The following is a 25,928-nucleotide window of genomic DNA, read 5'->3' as shown; positions in this document are numbered from 1 at the left end:
ACAGAAAAGGAATATTTGGAGTCCACTATGGACTTGAATGTATGGGGGAGAGAGAGCCTATTCTGAATGCAACAGTGTGAACTGTGAGTAGGATTCCAGGACAGGAGTTTAGATGCTCCAGCTATGTGACCACAAACTGAATGGCTTTAAAGGTTATCTGCTCCTCATGATGCATTGTCAGGCCAGTGGAGTTACTTCTGGAATGAGAGGTAATGGTGCCCTTGAAATGTTGGGATACCTGCTATCTGGTTAGCACTTTTAAAGAGTGAAGTTGTATATCCAAAATCTGGGCCTACTATCTTTATAATAATTCATATTCTAACATAAAGTTAACCTCAACATTTAAGTTCAGAAGAACCTAGGCTACAGCTAACTAAAAGGATATTGCAGTTGTGTACCCTACTTACATTTATCTCTTCTGAAGATGCACAGGTCTTTTAAAGACACGGGGATGCCATACGGAAGCAAATGTGTCCAGCCTGGGTAATCACTGTTACTGCTGTTCTGGCCTAGCACACCTTGGGTTGCCTTCCACTTGGGTAGCTCAGATTTTCAGAGCCTATTTGCAAACCACAGATTTGCAGGCTCTAGTTTCAGCCCATTAAAGGACTTTGAAAGCCCTAGCTGTACCTGGTGGTCCCAGCATTTCCAGGCTCCTACCTCCTGATCAGAGAGAGGGCTGGAGGCTCTGTCTTGGCTGATTGACATGGATGGGGACCTCAGAAGTTATTTCTTTACAGTGAGTGGCAAGCCTGCATTCTTTTGTAGCGAGTGTGCTCTGAAAGTTGTCTTTCACATTTGTTCCAAATAAAGCCACTTGGAAGCATAAATTTTCATAGAATTGTGCGATATAAACAACTTTACTAAACAAATTATACATCAGTTCCTGATTCAGAATTTGAAGGGAGGGGCTTGTAGATTTAAGATTAGTATTGTCCGAGCATGTTGCAGGATTGAATCATACCCAGATGGATTTTGATTGTCTTACAGAAATTCAAGGAAGAGGAGTAGTCCACACTGGGTGACTGAGATGATTAAAGGGTGTGATTTTTCTTAATGGTACACAAGGGTTAAGCAGGATTCTAAATATTTGACAGGCATCTTAGTTTGAGCTCCTAGGACTTTATAAATTGTGTGCCTACCATTTAAGTTCTGCATTGTTCATCTATATCTTTAGATCCCTGTTCTTCATTGCACACCTATATATATGTATATATCTACAAGACCAGTACTAATGGAAAAAAAAACACTGATAGGTGCCTTTATACGGACATCTAGTATCAGATTCATGTATTCATTCAGAAATGGATGGGACAATGCATTTCGAACATGAGGCAGGCTTTTATCTTCAGTTTTCTGTTCAAATATGCAGTGAAGAATCTGGCTTCTGTGAAATAAGATGGTGACCCCAGTTCAGTTCCTGGCATACAAAGTGTCCAGATCACAGTTGACAGTAATTGGAACTAGGTAGGCCTGGCTGTCTCGGTAGAAACGATTGAAAGGGTCAGGAGACAGAAATATCCTGTGTTCTTCAAAATGCTGTATATATGTAAAGACAGAAAAGTGTTTCATTGAACAGTCTTGAAAGATGCACCTCTTATGTTTGTCTGTTCTCTGAACAAAATGTTACAGCTCAAGAGGATACCTGATCAGCACTTCTAATGTATATTCATATGGGAATATATTCTTCCCCTCAAAGAAGATTTAAAAATCTCTTTGAAATCAATGGTATGAGGATATAGCTTTTAATCTTAAGGTGTTTTTTTTTTCTTTTTTCTTTGGAGCACACGTAACAAATTCTTTTTAGTCTAAAACTGTAAGGGGTTTGCAATATATTTTGCTCTGAATGATGTTCGTTTCTGACTCATTTTCTGTCTGAATTAGTCATCTCAAACGTAACTCAGGTAGAGCAGTTTTGCTAGCCTACTTGGGGATAATTATAAAATAGCTGAAGAAAATGACCTGCTATTGCTGGCTTGTTTTAGAGTGAGGTGACTTACGGTTCTGTTACTAGTCAGTCAAAATCCATTGTTTAAGTGTTGCATGACTGTCAGTAGACATACTGAACCACCACAGCCAAATGAATGCTTTGCAGGAGAGACACTCAACTACCTATCATTCACGTCTGGTAAAAAATGTGAAACGACAATGCAGGGGAAAATTAGAATCAACCAGTAGAAGCCAAAAGCAGTTGAGTGTTTTTGCAGAGAGTGCTGACTCAACAGGGTATGTGACATTACAAGTCTTAGAATGAATCAATTCACTTTTATTCCTGAATTTCCATCTGCACAAAACTGCCAGTTTTAGAAGTGTGGGGACAAATCACGTGAAGTCTTAGAGATATGGGCTGGTGCCTACTGGGAGTGACAGACAAAACATTCATTTTCACCGCTGTTGAAATTGAGATATAAGATAACTTCCAGAGACAAGATGGCTAATACACAGCTCTGCTACTGCCAGTGTCATTATCTGACAGAGCTCTGTCCACTGAAAGACCTAATACTAATTTTAAAATTTATCTAATTTTTGAACAGTAGCATCTAAAATGGCTTTAATTTAGACAGAGGTTTGGGAGGAGAAAGGGATAAAGCTGTACAGTGGTAGCTAATTTTCAACTTCTCTTACATACATGAATCTGACAGCTATTTTGCACAATTTCTTTTGTTATTTTATGTACACACTGAATTCCTCTTACTGCTGTCTCTTGGGAGGGAGGTTCATTAAAAAAAGAGTTAAAACAACATGAAACTTCTATTGGTGGAAGACAGTAAGGACACATACTTATGATTTAATAATAGTCCCTTTAAATTTAACATTTATAAAACCTGTTATTTTCATACAAGCTTTATTCTATTCTCATTTTCTGTCTTTAAACTTATTTTTTTATCTGTTTCTTTTGCTTTTTTTTTAATCTAAGCATAGCAAATCAAAATAATTTGCTGCTGTTATTCACACATCAAATTATCCCTCAAAGGAAAGAAAAAGGTTTTAAAAGCTGACATAATTAAGCAAATATGGGTAGAAATTTAACTGCATATTACTGCTCTCCTTTTCGTTTAGAAGAAAATATATCCACTTTTCAGATATACTGGTGGTCTAAACAAGTGATCTAAAATAAATAAATAAAAATCCTTCTGAGATGTGAGGCAGGGAGAACAGAAAAGGACTGTTGTGCCAATACCTGAAAACAGGGCAGCTATTTAAGCCAGGTCCTGCCTCATTTCATAAATATATCTTGCATGGTGAACTGAAATGCCAGAAAGAGAGTGATAATTCTGAACTACACTTTCATGATATGATTTTTCTGTCAGAATATAAAATTTAAAAAAAAAATTAAACCCTTTACAAAATGAGACTTAGGTATAATAATGACTGCAAAGGCAAAATTACAATTCCTCATGTGGGGAATACTTCTCAGACAAAATTTTCTGTTGCTTTGTTTTGAATTGTTCATATGAGTCCAGGATTAATTTATATATTGTCCTGTAAAAAAAGTAAATAAATACTGAAGACAGTTAATGCCTCTTCTTTTTGGAGGAAGTTCTTTGTACTTAGCTTCTTGTCATCTGCATGAATTTAGCTGAGTTATTAACATCTTAAAATAATATTTTTCATGTGCTCAGTGGACCTTCTTAACTAAATTCTGAAAAGACTCACCTCCTTTGATCTTGCTGCAATGCTCTCCAAACCTGGTCACTTACTGGAATGGCCACGTTTATTGTCTACAAGGTGATTGAATATGCTTTGTCCCAGCAGTGCAAGAACTTTTCACCATATTTTTAACTTTATTTCTTCCATGAAATTAGGATCTGTTCTGATACAAGGAAGCTGTGAGAATGGTCAAAATACGCTTCAAGTGCCCCACTTAAAACTTCTAAGTGACTTGTAATGAAAGATGCAAGCCATTTTGATTTGTCTGAGTGGAAAATAATGTGGGGAAAAAAGCAAAAGAGGAAATGGAGTCTAAAAGCAGAGTGGTAGAAGGATCACCTTACTCCCAGGAAAGAGAGAGTGTGGTTCTAAGTGAAAGGATAGTTGTAAAGTACTCACTTTTTTAATAACAGGTGTCTAAAGCATAATAACTGCATTTTAAAATATTAAAGCTTAACATAAAGGAATTTGGAAAGGTGAGCACTTCTACTTTGAGAAATAGCATAGCTAATGTTGCCTTTCATTTTGTTTTGTATTCTTTTTTCATAAAACGTGCTTTATTGGAGATGTTCTGTGGGAGAACGCTGAACATCTTGGCTTGCAGACACTGGAAGACCAAAACCCTTAAAACTGTCCATAATTTGGATTAATTTTCTTCCTCACCTTCTAGATAGTTAAATGGAAACATACAGCCTGAGTTACAAAAATGCTAAGTGCCTACAGCTGCAAGAGCCATCAGTGGGAACTCTCTTTTCAACACTGAGTCCCCTAAACCAAAAGTTTTATCTTTGAATTAGTAGCCTAATTGGGAGTATTTAGGCAGTTTTGACTATTATGTCTTTTACTCTGTGCCCATTTTGTAATGGGAACTATCCTTTCACATAGTACTGGCCATCCACATTGCCAAGTGTACTGTAGAAACAAATTCTTTGAAATTTATAGGCACTAAGAATCTTCTGTGATGGTGTTATGGAGTAGTATAGCAGGGAATTAGTAGATCTGCATTTTGTCTGAACTTGGTACTACATGGAGAATGCCTGACATAAATAGAAATATGAATAAAATACAGGATTTGGGAGGAGAGAATCACAGAAGGGTTGAGGTTGACACGGGCCTCTGGAGGTCATCTGGTCCAGCCTCCTGCTCAAGCAGGTTCACCTAGAGCCCATTGCCCAGGACAATATCCAGTTGACTTTTGAATATCTCCAAAGAAGGAGACTCCAGAACCTCTCTGGTCAACCTGTGCTAGTGCTTAGTCGCCCTCACAGTAAAAAAATGTTTCCTTATGTTCAGAAGAAACCTCCTGTGTTTCCGTTTGTGCCCATTGCCTCTGATCCTGTCACTGGGCACCACTGAAAAGACCCTGGCTTCCCCTTCTTTACACCCTCCCAGGTATTTGTACACATTTATGAGTCCCCCTCTGAGCCTTCTCTTCTCCAGGCTGAACAGTTCCAGCTGTGTCAACCTCTCCTCATAGAAAAGATGTTCCAGTCTCTTAATCATCTTTGTGGCCCTTCACTGGACAGATGTGAGATGAATAGACAATTAAAGACAGAATGATAATGCCCATGGATTTGTGTTGAACAAGAATGATCAGTCTAGCAATTTTTACAAACTAGATAACATGTTTGTATTTATTAATTATATATGTAATTTACAGGTATTTTTACAAATGTTAAAACAATCATATTATGCTTCACTGTGATGGGAAAGCCACATCCTTTTAAATGTATCTTTAGCTATGAAACATGGACTGTTAATGCTTTACCTACCAGTAGCAAGAGAAAACTGCCATTTAATAGAGAAAGGAACTTATAGTATTGTGGAGTGGATCTTTCAGAGTCTGTAGGAAGCTGGACTATCATCCTCTTCTTCGACCTTCCTCGTGCTGCTAGGAGGGAATGTCTAGGGAAGCATACGATAAGTAGCAAGTGTGATGGCAGCCAACAGCACCCCTTTGAACTTACTTTGATGGATTCTGTAACAGTGCAGAAAATAAATCTGAGGGTTTTATAACTGATTTTCAAAGAGTAGATTTTGTCATCTGTTTTCTGACAAAGATTATTCCAAATATAATTCCAAAACTGATAGAAAAGACTAAGAACTGTAACTCCTAAAAGCTTTACTTGGAGCAGACAACATATGCTTTGTATGAATTACTATAATTCATGATTAAGTACACTAGTTGGTCTTGATGACATACCATGCATGCAGCCAGAAGAAATTCAGCTATGCACTGAAAAGAAATCGTAGCTTTGTGTAGGCATTCAAATTCATTCTTCTTCTATTTTGTCATTTTGTCTGTGCCATACCACAAGAGAGATCACTTTTGCTACCTGTTTTAGGCCTATGAAACATAAATAGATGCCACATAGCTATTCAGAGATCTTTGGCCAGTACAGATGAAGAGAAATGTTCATGTTCTCTGATTGGTTTTCATTCACAGTGCATGCATTGGATCCCAAGACCCTTATTGTGGCTGGGACATGGTGATGAAGAAATGCACGACGCTGGAAGAAAGTCTGAGCATGAGTCAATGGGAGCAAAGCATTACTGTGTGTCCTGTAAGTCCAAATATATTCATCTACCTCTTAAACCTTCTGATTCCATGTGAATTTCATGAAAATAAGCTGGCACAGTTTTTTCAACCTCAGAAGACTGTATTTAATGCCATTTTCCTCAGGCCTTCCCACCAGATTTTAACAGGATATTTAGTTTCTATTTCTCATCAAGCTACTTATATAATAAGGTCAAATTATTTATAGTACTTTAAAGCATAGTTTTTTACCTGTAATGTCTGTGTTCCCACCTTGAAAGCACTAAGATTAGAAATATTGACATGTTTTTCTCTGCAGGATGTTTCTCTGTTTTGTACTTTGGAAAAATGTAATCACTAATGGTATAATCTTTTCTTTTAAGATTATTATTGCTAATATAAAAGGCCATATAACTTTTATAAAAAAACTTTCAAAGGCCATGAATATGAAGGTTGAATTGTATAAGTCTCACACACATAAATGACCAGAGTGATAATTATAATAAACTTAATGTTAATATTTACATTGGCTTAACACTTCTCATTAAAAATAGTATTGAAGAAATGTAATATAAAAAACCCAAACAACAAAGTTGATTTATATTTCTCCTTTTTAATGTGGTCCAGTGTTCTTTTAATATTGATTCTTCTCCCTCAGAGAGCACAAAAAGAGGGTTAAAAAGGGTCTTCCTTGTGCTACTAAGCTCTTTCCTTTGGAGGCTCATGCTGCTTTGTCTTGTCCTGCCCATGAAAAGGGAGTCTTTCCAACTCAATTTTGCTTTCATCACTAAAAAGGGCTTCTTGAACTTGCCCCCACTCGCCACTGGAGCACATGCATCTACAAATTTATATGCTCATACAACATCCATATCCTATTCTCTGTGTGTTTAACAAGCTCCTTTTAACGTCTTACTGATACTCCTTTCTAAGCTGGGCTTTGTTTAGTAAACTAGAGATGTGCTAAATTAGTATACAGTTCTTCCAGCTTTCACTTATGATCTCTACATGTGTTGCAGTAATTTCATAGATACAAATCATTATGCTGATTCTAAGGTCCTTGAGAACTAGCTCCTGTGTTCTGACTGTCTGTGTTTGACATTAAATAATAATTTTTTTAAAGAATCCTTGTGTCTTGTCCTTTGCATCCATGCTCTCACATAGTGGCCTAATAAAAAAAAAAAAAGGCTTGCATTTGATTAATCTGCATTAGCATTTTAGCTCAAATCAGGAGCAACTTTGGGGTAAATGCTCTGGTTTTTCCCATCTGCTATTCTTTGGTTCACATCACAAAACAGTCTTAAAGCACACAAGTGACATTTCTTTCAGATGAAATCAAACCAAAAATGTGCTCCAGCTATTACTAGGCATTTGATTCATGGCCAGAGTAAGCCCAAAGCAAAGCCCACAAAATATCTATGGTGTGTATGTCAAGTCTTCAACACCAACTGTTTTATTTTCCAGATTTGCACTTGATGTGCCTACCACTTGCTAATATAGACATAGCCGTTGTCTCACAGAAAGTCTGGATTCAGTCACTAGTACAGCCCTGGCCTTCCTGATTAGCAAGTAACTAGATGCGCTGTACAGTATACATTTCCAAGTACATGGAACATATCGTATCTCCCTGTAATAATCCCACAGGCTAAATGTGTTTATGGGGGGGGTTGCTGGTGGCCTAGTTGGGTTGCTATATTAGAAAGGATTACTGGAATGGGCTGATTGGTTGATGTTTGCATGAGCAATCTGCCTGCTGCTTAGTCTTTGAATTCTGGCATTAGTCCTTATTTTCATTCATAGATACAAAACAGGAGGCCAAGAGTGGGTGGAGGGGGAGGGAGGAATGGTTTAGACAGCAGAATTCAATTCTGTTCCTTTCAACTGGAAAAACAATTATTTAGTATCATTATATGACAGTTGTGTAGGATATGACAGTCTAGTCAAAGCGGAGGAGCACCAAAGGATTGCTCAGAATTTCATCCACAGCTGTGAGACTTATACTGCATGTCAGAGATTAAAAGATTAAGCAACCCTGCAAAGGAATTTTGGAGTTGAGCAGTTTGAGATTGTATAAGGAAAATTTTAGAATTAACTCTCTAAGTTGAAAAGCATGGTTTTACCTCTTTACTGTCTAACACATTATGGAACAAATTTGAAGACTTCATAGAAACTTTCCTTTAAAACAACACTGTATTCTGGCAGACTTCAATTGATTAAAGTTTTCTTAGCAAGGCTTCCAAATACTTGTTTTTATAGCATTTTTATGTGCTGTATTCACAGAATATATAAGCCAAGATGTAATGAATTTAGTTTTGTAGGCAACTGAGCTATGTGCATCTGTAACATTTGTTGTAATACATTTAAAATAATTTTGCAGGCAGAACACAACAGATTATTAAAAAACTTCTACTGTCCTTCTCTTGGTTCCAGTTGGGACCAATATCTTAATCATTAGTAAAATACACTATCTTTCCAACACTATAGAAAATTTGTCAGATTAACGCATGAGGAGTTTCTTCGAAACTCCGATCAGATAGAGAAGACTATTTATACACTACTTTAGCCCAGAATTAAAAGTGTGACCACTTGCACATGAGAAATTATCTCCTAGGGAATTACTCCTGTATGTGAATATTTATTGGTATGTCATGGTAGAGCAGGGAGAGGGCTAGGAGAGGCAGATGAGCATCTGTGTTATTGTCTTTCTGAACTTTGAAGATCATTTGTGGCAAATGCAGTTATTCTGGTTGTCTTGCTTTGATTTAATTCTCAAGGGTTTTTTTTGAAGTTATTGTTTTAGTTGGCATGAGTACACCAATTGTGTGTGAATACAGATAGTAATTAATGCTAAGACACATATATCTACTTTGACCTTCTTCCAGCTGGTCAGATATCCCTATTATTCATCCAATATTTTTGATAGTAATGAAGGTTCATTGTTTTGTTGAAATATTTTCCAGTGGGACTACTTGCAATCCATCACTTAAAAAATGAACCGTTATTTTATGTAAAAATACACATTATCAAAGAACTTTTACAAGGAAAGTAAAAATAATTTTAGAAAAAAGTTTTGTTTGTTTTTTTTTTTTACATAAGTATGCAAAATGAAATGGCTTTATTTTTACAGCTACACGCAAGGAAAAAGTATAGTATGGGGTCTTACCTGAATTCATTAGCAGCTTCAAGAAATACTCCAGTACCACTGAATTCTACACAAAGTAATCTCAAGCCAAAGAGCAGGTGGTAGATTTAAAGACTGGGTCACTGAAGCTGTGACCTTGACTCAGTGTAGAGGCACAAACCAGAAAGATAAGTTGGGTCTAGACAAAGAAGATTGGTATTTGGAGGATATTAGGAAGGAAGAAGGGACTAGAGGTATCTGCAGAAGGGAAAGGGTGACAAAAACAGGGTGGTAGAGAGGAGGTAAGTGTAGTTGGGCCAGGAAAGTACAGCCATATTGTCTGATTGATTGTGATTTTCCCCTTGAGGTGTGTCAGATTGTGAATGCTTAATGGGTATAGGTTCTGGTGAGGGCTTAAAAGGCCTCTCATCAGTATAGTTTTCTTTCTTGTAGTCCTATGATGAAACTGATATCACTTGTGAAAAGGAGCTATTCATAGAGAGACAGAGCAGGTGAGTCATGGGGAACAGCAAAGACTGCAGTAGGATGATCTTTACAGGAGTAGGGGGAGGGGGGAAAACAAGAAAGAGAAACCTGCCATCAGTATGTCCTTCTGAGCTCAAGCTTTCAGCTAATTTTTATGAATATTTTTCCTGCCCCTTGATATGATAACCATAGACAACTGTAGCTTTAATTTGTAATCGTAGGTGCAACAAATAAGATGCTTTGCTGCAGCATAGAAATAGAAAACAGTAAAGGCATTTTCACATCTGATATTAATTAGATTGGGGACATATTATTGCTAGTTTATGGACTGCATATTTGTTAGACCAGCAGTGTAAGAGAGATTGGGCTTACTTGTCACTTAACAAGAAGTATTTCGTGTTGTCTTATGAAAAACACCAGTGTATACTGTGCATGAGCAAAGGTCGGTGAGTTATTTTCAATAAACAGCTGTCAGCAGATTTTTGAAATGGTGAATTATGTCTGTGTCAGTTGTAGCTGGCAGAATACACACAAAGCTGTTCTGTGGAAAAGCTGTATCTCTGAAAAATAAATCTTGAAGAATGTAATTGATAGTGAAATTATGGAACCTTTACCACAGTGGAAAGAATCAGCCAGCACCAGCATGGCAGTGGAAACATGGCTTGTGCTGTAATCAAATCTCTTGTATCTTAAAATTATTAGTGAAGTGTATACTTCCCTCACCACTTTAAAAACGAAACAATACTAAAAATAGCAAAGGGAGACACTGTTTCAGATCATTCATGACCATCTACAGCTGTAGTTCCTGTCTCAATATATAAGCAAATGTTAGTGTTACATTCTTACACATTTGATAAAATATGCATGGCTACGACTGATACATATTTATTTTTATCTAAGAATGACTTTAAACGTTATTTAGCCTGCACTTGTTAGTACTGTTGTTTTGATTGAAGTTAAAAAGTGACAATCCGAAGGTAAATCCTTTAGCATTTAAGTGAAAAAATGGTCATAATTTCCTTTTATGATCACAGATTTTTCAAGATTAAAACCTTGCTAAAAGAATTAGTAATATGAAAGCTTGTCTTTGTTAAAAGAGCTGAATTCCCTGTGTCCAGCACCATTTTCTTCAGAAGTTCCAGTAACCATGGAGGCTTCTGATTTCCAGTAGCACATTTTCAGCTGGATGGGAAAGATTTCTTATTAACATGTGTTATGGCTGCATGATGGAAATATTTCAGTCAAGATGAGAATGGTCTGACACTTCCAGCCAAAAGTGTTGAGAATCAACTTCAGCGGGAGCAAAGTGTCATCATATAGGGTTAGGTGCAGCTTTTTATACATATAGTTACATCTAACGTTTAGAGAAAGTCATATTTAAAGCCACATTTCACTGTTACGAAATGATATATGAAATGTCCTTCAAAAAAACTTGTCATGGAGATTTGAATTGGATTCATCCAGTTATGTTACTCTGTACTATTATAGAATGGTTTGGGTTGGAAGGGACTTAAAGATCATCTAGTTCCAACCCCCTGCCATGGGCAGGGACACCTGACACTAGATCAGGTTACTAAAAGCCCCATCCTGCCTGGCCTTGAACTCTTCCAGGGATGGGGCATCCAGGCATCAAGAACTTCTCTGAGCAATCTGTTCCAGTCCCTCACCACACCCATAGTAAATAACTTCTTCTTTCTTCCTTATCATCTGCTGCCTTTTCTTTTTGATCTAGATTTGGGTTCCCACAAGCGTTCTTGCACATGCTGTTTTACAGTCAGTATCCAGGTTCCCAATCACAGGTAAATTTTTAGGCAATAGGGAAAACTGTCAGAAGATAATAAAGAAAGTAGAACTATACTTTCTATTGAATCACTGTAGGCAAGCATCATTGTGAAAGGTAATGGTCACTGTTATTGCTATAATGGTGCCATCAAGTGCCCCAGATCAGTTGGAGGTGGTGGGACATGCAGCTACAGAAATTATAAGAGAAACATGCTGTCTGGAAGGTATACCTCTCCAGTGGAGGCTTTTATTGTTGGTGGCTGAAGGCTGTACCTCCATGTACTGCAGAATTTAGAGGTTATATGAAGGAACTGTGAAACCTCAGCTAAGCCTTTCTTTTGTGTTTGTTTCTAGATGAGGAATCTGACAGTGGATGGGCATTTTGGAACATGGTCGCAGTGGAAACCTTGCACCCACACTGACAGTGCCAGTGTTGGCTCCTGCCTCTGCAGGACACGTGTGTGTGACAGTCCTGCTCCTCAGTGTGGAGGCTGGCTGTGTGAAGGACCAACCATGGAGATTGCCAACTGTTCCAGGTACACAAAACAATCCCAAGTTCTATCATTTACGGTTTAAAAGTTTTTAACTTAATCAGAATAGAACTTACCTTTTGAAATCTCATCTGCAATCCACTGATCCTGCTTTGTGCATGAAACAGCTCATAGCAATGGCCACAGCAAATAAGACATCAGAAGGTATCTCTCACACTTTGTGAGACAATGAGCCAGATGGCAAATAGTGGTTTCAAATGTTGTGTACTAAATAATATTGTCTTCAGCTAATTTTGACAAACTCTGAAAGAGAAAAAAAAAAGAAAAAAAGATGAGGTAGTACCCAAAGTATGACACTTTTTCTCAATTCTTTAAGTCATAAGACTTATTTTTCTAGAAGTCAGAACTGTTTACTTTTTTGGAGGTCTCATGTCACTATTGTCTTCCCCCATTCTATCTTGGGAAAAATGTTTTCATTATATCTTTTGGTTGTATCATGACATCTAGATCTTTTAACAGCCTGTATGCCACTCTCCAGCCACTCCTTTGTCTTCCTCAGGCACATAACAAGTCCCAGAGAAAAGTGAGAGCAGATCATTTCAAAGGGACTCAGAACACTGTATAATCTAAAATGCATTAGGAGTTCAGGTTTAAAACATTATATATACTTTAACTATAGGAGGAAACATATACTGGTGCATTCTGCTTATTTGCAGTGATTCTTCCTGCTTTTTGTCTCTTGTTTTGTTTTGTTTTGTTTTAAACAACAGAAGTACATCATGGTAGTGAATAAAATTTACCCTTCTGCACAAGATAACTGCAACCTCTGTAAGTGGAAATAGTCAAGTTTAGGGAAATTATTGAAAACATAACAATATAGTATGTAACGTCAGATCATGAGAACAGCAGAAAAGATAAGCATGCTGTGAGCTACTGGACAATCAAACAACAGCTATTTGCTGTCAGGTATAGAAGGGAATTTGGAACATGATTTGGGACTTGACTCATGTACTACCATTGGCAGTATTACACCACTGTTTTAACACCTTGCTTCTGTTAACACTGCTATATTACTAATTGATTCCAAGAATTTGGATATCCAGATATTTTGTTCATTTCACCACTTGGGTCAGACATTGCACTGATGGTGATCTTGTTTTTATGTCTGTGTTCATAGTGATAGCTGATTTTTTTTCCCCACAAGCTTTTTTTCTCTGTTATCGAATCTTATTTCCCTTATAATAAGAAGGAAGACATCAAGATGACTGAGATTTAATTTGGTAATATTTGTGATAAATTATTTGAATAATCTAATGTCATTTTTATTACTGGATTTAATTAGTTTTCCTTGTAAAAAAATATTTCAAAATCAAGCAAGGCAGTATTTTAACTTTTGCCTTTATGATGAAATCTTAAGAACTCATGTTTTAGTTTTATATTTCGTGATTTCTATTTGTCTTCTACCAATATAGAAACTGGAATCTAGCCGTCAAAAGGTTTTAGGAACTGCAGAAGTGCATAATTTTTTGCTTAGGACAGGGTATGAAATTCATTTTGAGATGTTTGGTCTACTATATTTTCTCCCAGGGTATATTAAAGAGAGATAGGAATGTCCTTTCCAAAAGTTCACAAATGCATGGTACAGCTTGTGAATTCTGTTAGGTTTTTCTTTTTTTAACATTTCAAATAAGGTATTGGTGCCTTATCAGAGTGTCCAGTTGAAATTGTGAACTAATGCATTTTGATACTTGCTTATTACTCTTCTTCCTGTAGAATCACAGAATCATTTAAGTTGGAAAAGACCTTTAAGATCATTGAGTCCAACAGCAAACCTAACACTGCCAAACCCGCCACTAAACCATCTCTCTAAGAGCCATGTCTACATGTCTTTTAAATACCTCGAGGGATGGTGACTCAACCACTTCCCTAGGCTGCCTGTTCCAATGCTTGACAACCCTTTTGGTGAAGAAATTTTTCCTAATATCCAATTTAAACCTCCCCTGGTGCAACTTGAGGCCATTTCCTCTTGTCCTATCACTTGTTTGAAGAGACTGACACCCACTTTGCTACAACTTCCTTTCAGGTAACTGTAGAGGGTGATAAGCTCTCCCCTGGGCCACCTTTTTCTCCAAACTTTAATCACTTTCCTTTCAGAAGAGGTAGCAAAACTTGACACTTTAATCTTCCTGACAGAAGGACCCACAAATTGTAATTGGAACAGTATGTAATTATAAGTTATCTTCAGAACTTTAATACAGGAATTTGCAGATGAAGTTTACCCAGAATAAAGTGACCAAAAGCAACTAATTAGCTTCATATCTTTGTACTTTACATCTTGTGTAACGGGGTCATTTTAGCAGTTGCTGATTACAAAGCATGGAATACGGAAGGATCGGTGCACCCTTATTGTATTTCGATATTCTCTAAGAAATACAACACAATGCAGTATTAATAACTTCTACAGGAATATTAATGGGCCAGATTCTGCTGTCAGTCACACCTAATCAGCCATTCGCTATGTATAACAGATGACAGAGCCTGAGCTTTTTGTTCTACCAGAAATGGAGGCTGGACACCATGGACTTCTTGGTCACCTTGTAGTACCACTTGTGGAATAGGCTTTCAAGTTCGTCAGCGTTCCTGCAGCAATCCAACCCCTCGACATGGAGGACGCGTCTGTGTGGGACAGAATCGTGAGGAGAGGCAAGCTATCTTTTTTCTACTGTCTGTTTTAATATCTTCTGCTCAGCTGTATTCCACAGGACATTTTCTCCTTTACCTGCCTTTTTTTTTTTCTCATCCCATTCCTTTCACTCTCTCTTTGACTTCACTGCTGCACAATAGCAGTATTCCCATTAGCAAGGCTGTGGCTCTGCAGCAGTTCCTTCATCTTTCACTTAGCTGCAGCCCTCCTGAGCCAGCTGAGAGCTCCTGGTAGTGCCAGAGAATTGTGCTGAAGCAATGTGCTGCTGTCCCTTGAGACCCTGAAAATTGATTCTCCTTGAAAATTGATTGCAGTGTGTTTGAATTGTAACTCACCCAGCCTCAAGACCTGGAATTCAGAGCAAAATATAGTAAGGTCACAGCACTATGTTACTGATGCTGTGAGTTCATTTTTTTCTGTCTTAAATGAATTAAGCATCTATATAACATGAAAGGAAGTTTCAAGGGCTTTGTTTTATATTCAATAAATGTAGTACACCTTGAACTCAAATATCTTTTAGGAAGGTTTCAGGTTTTTCTTTTTTTTTTTTTTTTTTTAAATTGTTTGTATATATATTAACCCCTGAGCAGATCAGGTCAGCTCAGATTTTGATTTCACCATCTACTGCTTTGGCACTGGGCTGGGTATTTTGTCACTGTCTCAGAATGTAAAGTTCAGGCCTCTGATTCCATTTTACATGCACCCTAATATCAGTAATTTGTAATTTGTGTGTTACAAATTTTAACAGAAATTAAACATTTATTTAAATCAAACTAGAATATATTCAGGTAAATCACAGCTTAGATGCATTATGATGTTTCCTGAGGCATGCCAAAAAGCTAGATAGCAGAAGACTGGTGTTGGTGTAAGAATTCGGTGTACTGTAGTCATCCATTCCAAGAGGTATATGTGGATACATTTCGTCTCAGTATGCACTTGCAGCCTACTTCAGCATTTCTGTATGGATGATTTAGTGTCCTATATTGTTGTTGGATGAATACAAGATTCAGTAACCTTTATGATGAGTTTCAGTGAAGGATTTAATTAAACACCAATTCTGGAATTTCTTCAGATTAAGAGATTCCATTGAAGGGAAGTTACATCACACATTCATGTATTAACAGATCATCAGGGACCTTGCTTTCTAACTCTAAATGTAAAAGATCAGTATCACAGAACATGTGAACACTTCTTGCTGTTTCAGAACCATGAGTATTTACTACTTCATCACAGAGGAGAGCATATTGTTGTTTTGTAAATTGCTTTCTGAAAATAGGTTGCCCAACCAAAAAGCCATCGGCACCAAATGTAGATTATATCTGCTGTTACGTAGCTCTGTCCCCAGCATGAATAGCACTTACTGATTTTCTTGAACTGAGAGGTCAGTCAACGGTAGGACACGATGAGACTGAATATAGAAGAGTTTAGCTTGGCTAACTTTTTTGTGATGGACTATGAATGTTAGTAGTCATTGTTCATCTTAAGTTTAACATGGAATGAAAGTCCAATAAGGAGTTTCAGAGAAATACAGAAAACAGTGAGAAATACTTCCATAATTATAGGTGAAAATGTCTGATATTAAGAAAAATGGGTGCACTAAAAAAGCCGTTACAAAATGGAAAGTGACACTTACAATGAGTTGAAATAATAGGAGTCTAGAAGGACTGAATTTTCCTATGTAACAGCTCTGAAGGACCAGCAGGCTTATGTTGCTTTACCATCATGGTCTGCAAGTTACTTGTCCTTTCCCTCTTTGTCCAGTTCAGCAGCAACCTGGGATGCGTGTGCCCGTGAGTTTACTGTAAGGTGCCTTTTTCTGTCGCGGTTCTTCTGCCACTGCTTCCTGTCCCCCTAAAACACCCTTCACTCCCACTGGCCATGCACCTTCCTCCCGCTCGTCTATTCCATCACACGTGCTAATACTTTTAAATTATTGTTTTTTAAAGTGCTTCTAAAATTTACTTCCAGAAGGTGTGGTGCGTTAGGAAGTTGTCATATAGCTTGTAAAGCAGCTAGAGGAATAAGGCATCATTTCTTTGCCAGGATTTTTGTCAGTGTCAGGCCATGTGCTTGGATAAGTCTTTTCAGAGCTGTCAAAAAGCAGAAGGTTCTGGGAAACATGCCAACCAGGGCCCATCCCACCACCTCCAGCAGGAGAATGGGACAAGCCTGGAGACTGTGGCCAGATCCAACCAAGAATCTGGATCATAGGTGATACCATGGCAGTGAGGCAGGTCTGAGGTCCAGCTGGGAAGCCAAGCCACTGGCCAGGGTTAGGATTGGGTTCAGTGGTCACTGCGTAGGTCTGTAGCAACAGGGCTAAGGCCAGAATCTGGTCCACACATTGACATCTAGACCAAGGGGTTTATGGTGGGCCAGGGACAAGGCCGAGCACTTCTTCAACAGCTTAGGCAGGGGTTGAAGGTCCCTGGCAGAGCTTAAATAGAGATCCTGGGCCCGTGGGTGTGGGTAGAGGTCTCAGGTGAGGCTGGTTGGGGCCATTAGGGCTTCATGAGTGTCCCCAGGGCTCTGGCGACTTGTAGGGAGTTTGGAGGGCAGTATTTACTTTTTGTATTTGGAGTACCAGCATTTACAGTAGTCCTAATTCACTGCTTTTCTCCAGTACCACTGGAGTTACATCTGCACCAAATGGAAACAGTTTCTTTGAGAACTGGGGTCAGTGCATTTAGCAGGCTGAGTAAATATTCCACGTGCAGTAACTGCTACAAAATTTACCTTGTTTTTTTCTCCAGAGTACCAGTAAACAGTTTCTCAGTTTTTTCTAATTTAAATTAATTGATGCTTATTAATAGTCTAATATTTTACTTTCTTAATGGCCCAGCTCATATGTAAAATGAATATATGTGTAGTCTTAGTAAAAATTAAAATTAGTTGGTTTACACCTTGTGTGCATTTGTTTTTATAAAAGTGCATGCTCATGTCACTTTCATGTGTTTAGGGGCATAAATAAGGGATTCAATTTCCACAGCCAACATCGTGACAAACATTGAAAAAGTTTTTCAACAAATGATGATTTCAGTAGAAGTCCAGTGCATAACTCCATAGAAAGCAAACACAGAAAAGGCAGTGTATAGCTGAAATAAATTCACCAAATGTGAATACATATTCAGTCTGAGAGTATTTGTTCACGCGTTAAGAGCTAAACGTTTGTCTAGGTTATGTTTGTTTTACCTCATGAAAGCCATGATCCTATCATGGTTAATGTATCAGACATCTCCATGCTTGCTGGTCATTCCCTTGAAATCAATGGCGATGATTGCCAATTTATTGTTGCAGGTAGGTTAAGCTGTTGCATGCTTTGCTGCTAAAGGGGTGTGGGGGGGAAACAGTTGAGAGATAGCAGCAGAGACGTATTACAAAGCAAATTTACCTTGTAGAAATAGGTCAAAAGAGTAGCCTATGCGCTTTTAGGTAGAATTTGGTGAGGGAGTAAAAATAGTATTTTAACAAAATGTGCTAATCAGGTAAAGTAATTTCCAGTGAAGGATAAAATACCCAGTAAAGGATAAGACTCCAGGTGGAAGACATTCTGTTGAGTTCCTTAAGGGCTTAAAAATTTCTGATTTTTTCCTGTATGAGAAATATTCGCCAAAGCTGATGGAAAACTCTTTAGAATGAGTGAAAATATTTCTCCTCTCATTTCTGTAGAAGATATTGTGGATATGGGCTCATTAAGTCGACCGGTCTCCCTCCTATCTGTGCAGAAATGAGGGACATTAGAATGAGAATCCCTTGCTTTCAGTGAATGTAGTTATCTTTCATTACTAAGAAAAAAAGAAAAAAAAGCATCGCAAATCAGAAGTTGAAAAATAAATTGGCTGCAGGTGTGGAATAAACATTTGAAAGTCCTGGAAATTTTGAGGTATGTAAGATTAGAAGCAGTACATTTTGTCACCTTTTTTTTTTTTTTTTTTTTTTTTTTTTTCCCCCCTGTACACAATCCTCAGCATATACTCAGAGCATTTGGGCTTGTTTCCATAAGTTTCCTCTTCCAAAGGAGGAACTGATGAGAGTCAAGTGCCTGCTCTTTGTAGCACGGCTTGTTTCTGAGCAGCGTGAACAAGCCTGGTCCCCTTCAGCAGAGCAGATCAAACACCACAAGGCTTTGGGCTTGCTTGCACTCCTGTGGCTGTCTTGTCTGTTGGGAATTGTGTGCTCCCCATTCTCCTTGCTCTCCCTGCTCCCTCCTCTTCCATGGAAACCCCTGGGAGCCCTGGCCCCCACCACCTTCCACAGTCTGCTGGGTGGGGATTTCTGTCAACTCAGCAATCTCAGTACAGTAAGACATGTGTGTGCATCATGTGTCTGCCTTCAATTAAAGGAATCCAGCATTCCCATCAACCTCAGTATAGTCTGTGCTTCCCAGTAAGTCCCCAGCTGGTAATCATGAATACCCATCACATAACAATATATGGCATTGGAATGGGCAGACAGTGATGAAGGTTTGTTTTTCTTAAGTACATTGCTAGTATAATATAGTTCAAAATTAAGAACTATGTGTTTAAATTAAATAGCACCTCCCTGTGGAATAAAAAAAGACACATTTTTAACTGTCATGCAGTTAGCCTACGTGGCAACACTGAAATAAATTGATGTTTTACTGAAGACTGAACTTCATAGGAACAAGAATAGTAATTCCAGTTGTACTGGAATTTCCTGGGGGGAGAAAAATTAAAAATAAAGAAAAAAAATAATTACTGTAGGAGCTAGTGGTTATGGACACAACTGGACAGAGAATGTTCTCCTTTCCTCCAGTATGACAATTTCTTTATTAGGGCATTTGAACTTGGAACCACTGCAAGAGGGAGCGGGAAGGGTCACTGTACAAACCCACATTTCTCAAGGCTGTTCTCCCTTCTGACCTCATTGCAGTTAGATTAGGGGAGAGGACAGTGGCTTCACAGATTCCAGTTTCTTGCATTGCATGTTTTGTTGAATTACTGTAAAATGTTAGCCCTGTGGGTCCTGAGAACAAAATTAAGAGGGGAAGACAGAGCAAAAGGGAAAAAGGGTTACTGAGTGACTTGAAATGCAGCCAAGAAGAGATATAATGAAACTTGGCTCAAAGCCCTGTGCTTTGCACAGCTTTCAAAGATCAATTGCAGGGATGTCTCTAGCTGTGAAACATACCTGATGTTTTCGGAAGCTGGCTGGCAGAAAAGAAAATAAGATTCTACTTGTATGCTGTGCTGTTGGGGTTTCTTTTTTCTTTTCCTGGGGGGAAAAAAAAAAAAAAAAAAAAAAAAAGAAGGAAAATTTGACACTCTCTTCTGTTGTTCCCTTTTTTTTTTTTTTTTTAAAGTATCCTAAATTGAAGTTAAGTAGCTTGCATAGACATTTTAGGGCTTTTTTCTCGTTTCATCTTGTAGTTTCAACTGCATCTTTAAATGCCATTGGTTAACAGAATTGCCAGCCTTTGAAGTGCTTGCTGTGTCAGTTGTTAGATTTCTTTTCTGTCTTCTGCTCAAGTGAGGGAGCAGGTGACAGGGCACAATGACACTCAAAGAGGCACTGCATAGTGTCAGGAGTCTCATCTAAGTGAGATTTGTCACACCTAACTTAAGGTGTCCACAAATATGAGCGCTTATGTTTGAGTCAGGTGTCTGAACTTCCATTAGTCTGTAGAAGTCAAGTCAATACAGGCTGTGGTAAACAGAGTGATTTGTCTCCTTCTACTGTATATTTCTAAATTTGCTCAAATTAATCATTCTAGTCTCCTTAGCTTGTATTGACAAAATTTTCATTGGCTGTAATGGGAGCTTAGATGGCCTCCCACACAGCCTTTACAGTCAACGGACAGAAATCCTATATTGAGGGCTGTATTTGTATGACCTACAGTAGTCATTTGCTTTCATGTGACATAAATCATAGAATCATAGGATCATTTAGGCTGGAAAAGACCTTTAGGTTCATCAAGTCCAACCATGTTCTTAAAAGGGCTGTTTCTTTCCATGAATTGCTGCTCAAGTTTAGATGACTACTTCATTTATAGACAGCTACACTGTACATACCTATATTTTAAGGTGAGTCCCATGCTTAATTTTACTTCTAGTGTGGCTGAATATTGGTAATTCTCAACTTCATGGCAGGCTTGCTTTATCCTGTGTGTGTCCCTCGAATGAACTTAGCACATTTCCATTAAGAACTAATTAAATTATACAAAATATGTACTAATTTGACTAAATAAATGGTGATGTTACACCTATGTTTCATTGGGTACACATTCTCAACAAATGATCACAGAGACAAACTATCACAAACATTCACATAAATGACTGCATGTGACAAAGGATGTGTGCAGCTGTTGGAGTTTTGGGGGAAGAATATCCAGGCACAGAACATTCCTATGCATCTTTAGTGATGGAATAATGTGAATTGTGAATTGCAAATATAGAACATGCAGGAGGGGGAAAAAAAGTAGTTTATGTATAAGCTACTGTTGAAAAACATTCACCCAAATCATGCGCTGAAGAATTCTGAGATAGCAGATTCATGAATGTTGAGCATTTGGGGTTTTTTTTCCTCAGTTTAATGGTAAACAGCAGGTGAGGTCAATACAAGCTGTTAATACTTTCCTTAACTATATAGAAACACAAAACTAGATGTCACTACCCTATTTACCCCACGCTCGAGTTTTTAAATTTTTATGGAGCTGCTCAGACCTAAGGAGAAATTCTGAATCATAGACTGCAGCATATGTGATAAACCTACTTTTGTATATTACATACACAAATAACATTTTTTTCCCATGAAATTCTGAATGTGCAGATTCCCTTGTAATGAAGAATTAGAGCTTGAGGATCTTGGGGCTTTCTGGAAAAAAAGAAAAAAAAAAAGTGGTTGTAGTTATTCTGGTTGAAAATGACAAATTTATACTGTCGTTTGTCTTTTTGTAGAATATGAATTACTGAAGCATAAGAATCAGTTTTCATTGCAGGAGAGAGTGAAATGATGGAAACTTGTTAGAAGGGCAAGAAGACAGTGAGTTTTGAATGGCTGGTGTAAAAAATGAGGAAATATTGTAACAGATTTGTTTGTTCACGACAGTCAGTAGTTGGAACAAGAGCCATCCAGCTGCATCCATAAAATATTAGAGCACTCCTTCAGGGTTGTGTTTTCTGAGTATCTGTTGTAGCTTTGCTTTATCTGAAATAACAACTTGGTCTCTTTAAGAGCCCCAGTCACACTTGCTGGTGGCCCAAATCCTTTGGACCTGTGTAGAGGGTCCTTACTAAGCAGCATATGCTCCAGCTAGAGTTGTTGTACGGCGCACTCAAAAAATCAGGAACCTTAGGGTTTTAAAAAAGATGAAAAAACTCACTAAAACTTGGCACCCTCCCACATATCTCAATTCTTGTTATAATAATGGCAGCTCAGTAGCAAAATATTCCTGCTTCCCTCAAGAACTTAGTAGGCCTCTGAAGCAGTTTGCCACTCACTGGGAAATCCTTCAAAGATTATCGTAGCTAAAAGCACCCTTTAAAAGGTAAAGTAATAACATTATGAGAGCAGTACAGTTCTTTATGCTTAGAATGAATGTTTTAGCTTTTGTTTTACCCATAAATGTGGAGACACTGTGGAAAACAAAAAGCAAGTTTAGATCTCTGAAAAGGAGAGAGGGAGCCTAATCGATGCTTAGCTGGAGACTGATAAAAGACAGCATGCTTGCATAAATGGTTGCCTTCCATTTGGATGACTCACTTCTGCCCCAGATGTATAGCCACAACTGTTTTTAATAAAGTAGTTGTCAACCTTACTTACGTGCTCACAGTACAATAGCATGGTTGTATTGCATGGTTTGTATAAAGGCACTGAATAAAGCAAACAAATGCTTCACCCACGCAATTGCAGCCAAAAATAAAATCTCAAATGTTTAAACACTCTGTGCAGTGTGACAACTGTTAGTTCAGTGCGTTATGAATAGAGAGGGGGCCCTTGTATAAAATATTTCCCTGTACAAACATCTGTCTGAATAAGGCAAATTAGGGACTTTGGGGGGAGATCTTGTCTTGGTACTAAATAGGGTTTTTTTCCTCCTTGTTTGCCTCTTCTCACAGGTACTGCAATGAGCATTTGTTGTGCCCACCTCATGTGTTTTGGACAGGCTGGGGTCCGTGGGAGCGCTGCACTGCTCAGTGTGGAGGAGGGATCCAGGCACGGCGTAGGACATGTGAAAATGGTCCTGACTGTCCCGGCTGCAGTGTGGTAAGTAATTCTCAGCTTTACCTTTAGCAAATATCTACAGCCGTATGCCAAGGATGTCTCTGTCCATAGGGCATCTGTGTATCTCTGTATGTTCTGCACCTAATGTGAACACCACAGTGGTCACCAGAGTGTGTTTGTCTCCATGTTCCTCATGTATGCTGAAATTCACACAGTTTATCAGTCAGAAATGTATATTAAGCTTTTTCACAATATCATTTAGAATATGAGCTTCCTGAGCCAAGGTTGATGCAGATGTGGATGTGTCCTTGGCATGTTTATAGTGTTTTTTATTTTTATCACCAGAGTACATAGGAACTCTAGCTATGAGCTCAGGACTCCAGTGTATCAGGTCCTGTACAGCACAGAAAAGATAAGTTTATAATCAAAATGCATAAGAGGTCAGTAAGTGAACACAGGGAACCACTGGGAAGTACTGAAGGAAGCTTGAATAGTGATAGTGATCTTAGCATAGCAGCAGCAGAGCAGGTGTCAGGCTTTGAAGCTACGGTGGGATAATTTTGAATGAAGTACTTTATGGATACCCAATTTATGGATACATATGGGAAAGCATATAGGGTTTTTTTCCTGTACCTGAACAAATATAGGTGGTAGGTTTCATGTAATGGGAACATCAAAATAGGAATTGCTTTCTTAAAGGTGAATGAGGTGATGCACAGTGGTATAGGGGTGAAGGAGAAAAACATAGCAGACACATGTAGAGAGCAGGGTGACACATTCACTGCAGTACACTGGGAAGATAACCTTAGTATGAGTATTCCTGAATAGATAACACTATCAAAGCCAGAGGAAAGAATATTATTGCAGGACAATGAGAAACTGAAGGGAAGTCTTAGCAAGTGTAGGTGAACGTCAGAAGATGAACCTTGGGGTGCTGTTTCATGATAATTTGAAATCTAGTGGTAGATTGTCACTGAAGGGGGAATTACGTAGAAAGCATAACCTGGTTGAAAGCTTCAAGTGGGCAAACTGCAGAAGACAGTTTCTGCAGGTGAATGACAGATGATGGTGTTAATCTCCACAGTGATGAAGAATGAACACAGTTCAAAGGAAAAATGAGAGTTTGGTTTTAGCATGTTATGCTTAATGGCCAGGCCTAATATTGTACACTGAGAAACATCTACTCAGTTTTGTTCCAGAATATTAAAGAGGTAGAAGAAAAATACGTTTTTTGCCCCACATATTAAACCAATTTTTACATGCCTTCATTTCCAAGACTAAGCATAATTCTGAGGTTTGTCATCATCTGTGGTCTATTTGTTAGACTGACAGTATTTCAAGACTAAAGAAAGGATCATTTATTACCTTTTTCTAATTTTAAGGTTTTGTGCATTTTCCCAGGTTTTGTTCTTTTTAACATTTATCTTGATGGTAGAATAGCATTTTCAGTAGATTGAAAATGTGCAGCAGGTTTGTTCTTGTCTTTCAGTTGAACTTTAAGAATTAGCCTAATAACTTCGAATTATCCCAAGTTTTCCAAAATATTTGTCTCCCCCTGATGGTATATAATAAAGCAGACATATGGTCTAGATCTATTGTTAAACCTTCCTGACTAGCATAGAAAAGAGCAAAATCTGAAGCTTTTCCATCTCTGTCATCCCTGTTTATCCCATAATAATATTTGTGAAAGAAAGCAGTATTTTGTTTTGCACAAAATCTTCCCATGGTCTGATATGAAAATACATAGCTCTAATTTTTAAAGGAAGCTCCATGAGAAAAGTAAGAAAATCTTTGGTGTAAAAATTTCTTAATTAAAATTGCTTGGAGATTAATGTTTCTTGGTTTTTGTAACTTATTACCAGTCCTAGCACGTTGTCTCTCCTGTGTCATGAAACAGTTACTAGTTCAGCTATAGAAATGTTTTGGAGGGTTGTTTTTATTAATTATTGTGTTGATGGTTTCAAAAAAGGCGCTTAGCTTTGGAGTACATAGTTGGCTTGCTAATACTTGGCACCAATGGAAACCAACCTAAAGTAGAAATCCTCTATAAACCCTGGTGTTCTTGAAAGACAAAGGACTTGGGTGTAAAGTCTATGCTCTCTTTAAGTTTTAGTGAATTTGAACCTGGAAGCTACCTGTCTTGAGTCAAAAGTTTTGTAGCTGTAGTAGGACCTTGTCTGTCCTGTACCTGGAGAAAAAGGTACTTTAATTCTTCTAAGAATTTGTTTCATTAATGTATGAAAGAACACTGAGATATTTTTATGCCTTCTTATAATTGTTGAATGCATGAAATATTTATTTATATTAATACAATGGTAACGAATGAGGAGCATGAATATCAAAAATTGTCTACTTATCAGAGGTTCTTCTGCTTCAACCAAATTATCATTTTTATTGTTGTAGGTATGTAGCCTTCAAAACAATTAGAATTTTGGATTTTTACCATAATGAATAAAGGAGAATTATTGTGCCTTGTTACTACTAATTTCCCGTCTTTACTGGGTTTAGTGATACTTAACCTAGGTGGTGAAAAATATGTACTGAATTTAATTTGTTTTTTAAACCTTTTCTTCTGAGTATCTCAGAACAGTTGGAAAGCTAAATCATTTCAGGAAAAGTTGCAATGAAAGTGTTAGTAATCTACCCTGTCTACCAAGTATCCAGTCTGGAGTAAAAGATGTTATGAGCCAAACTTTCACCAAGTGAATTAAAGGCATAACTGAGAATAGACTCAGGGACTTAAAATGTTCAATTCTCTTTAAACCATTAGATGATATCTTTAATTTAAAAGGATACTCTCCAGGTTTCTTTTTTACTTTCAGTGAGGATGAGCTCTGGGAAATTGTCACAATGTTTGAACAGCATGATTTGCCATAGACCTTCTGCAGCTCTGTGGTTCAGAGTCTGCGGTCTTTAAAGTCAAGACTTGTGTTTGTAAAAAGTGGGAAAGAAAAATGGGTAGATAGAGTACTGGAG

At 37.8% G+C, this 25,928-nt stretch overlaps 1 protein-coding gene across 5 annotated transcripts in view; it reads left to right on the top strand.

Moving 5' to 3' along the window:
- The window catches only part of SEMA5A (semaphorin 5A), a 350,205-nt gene that overhangs the window by 247,506 nt on the left and 76,771 nt on the right, over nucleotides 1-25,928 (top strand). For all 5 annotated transcript variants that reach the window (XM_056332052.1, XM_056332048.1, XM_056332050.1 and 2 more), the window contains exons 13-16: nucleotides 6,098-6,215; nucleotides 11,928-12,109; nucleotides 14,624-14,767; nucleotides 22,847-22,994. In XM_056332052.1, the coding sequence (XP_056188027.1) occupies nucleotides 6,098-6,215; nucleotides 11,928-12,109; nucleotides 14,624-14,767; nucleotides 22,847-22,994 (592 nt within the window). The remainder of the gene's footprint in view (nucleotides 1-6,097; nucleotides 6,216-11,927; nucleotides 12,110-14,623; nucleotides 14,768-22,846; nucleotides 22,995-25,928) is intronic.

Source organism: Falco biarmicus, chromosome 3 (assembly GCF_023638135.1).
Source record: "Falco biarmicus isolate bFalBia1 chromosome 3, bFalBia1.pri, whole genome shotgun sequence".
Taxonomy (NCBI): Eukaryota; Metazoa; Chordata; class Aves; order Falconiformes; family Falconidae; genus Falco; species Falco biarmicus.
This window is presented reverse-complemented; position numbering and strand designations above follow the sequence as displayed.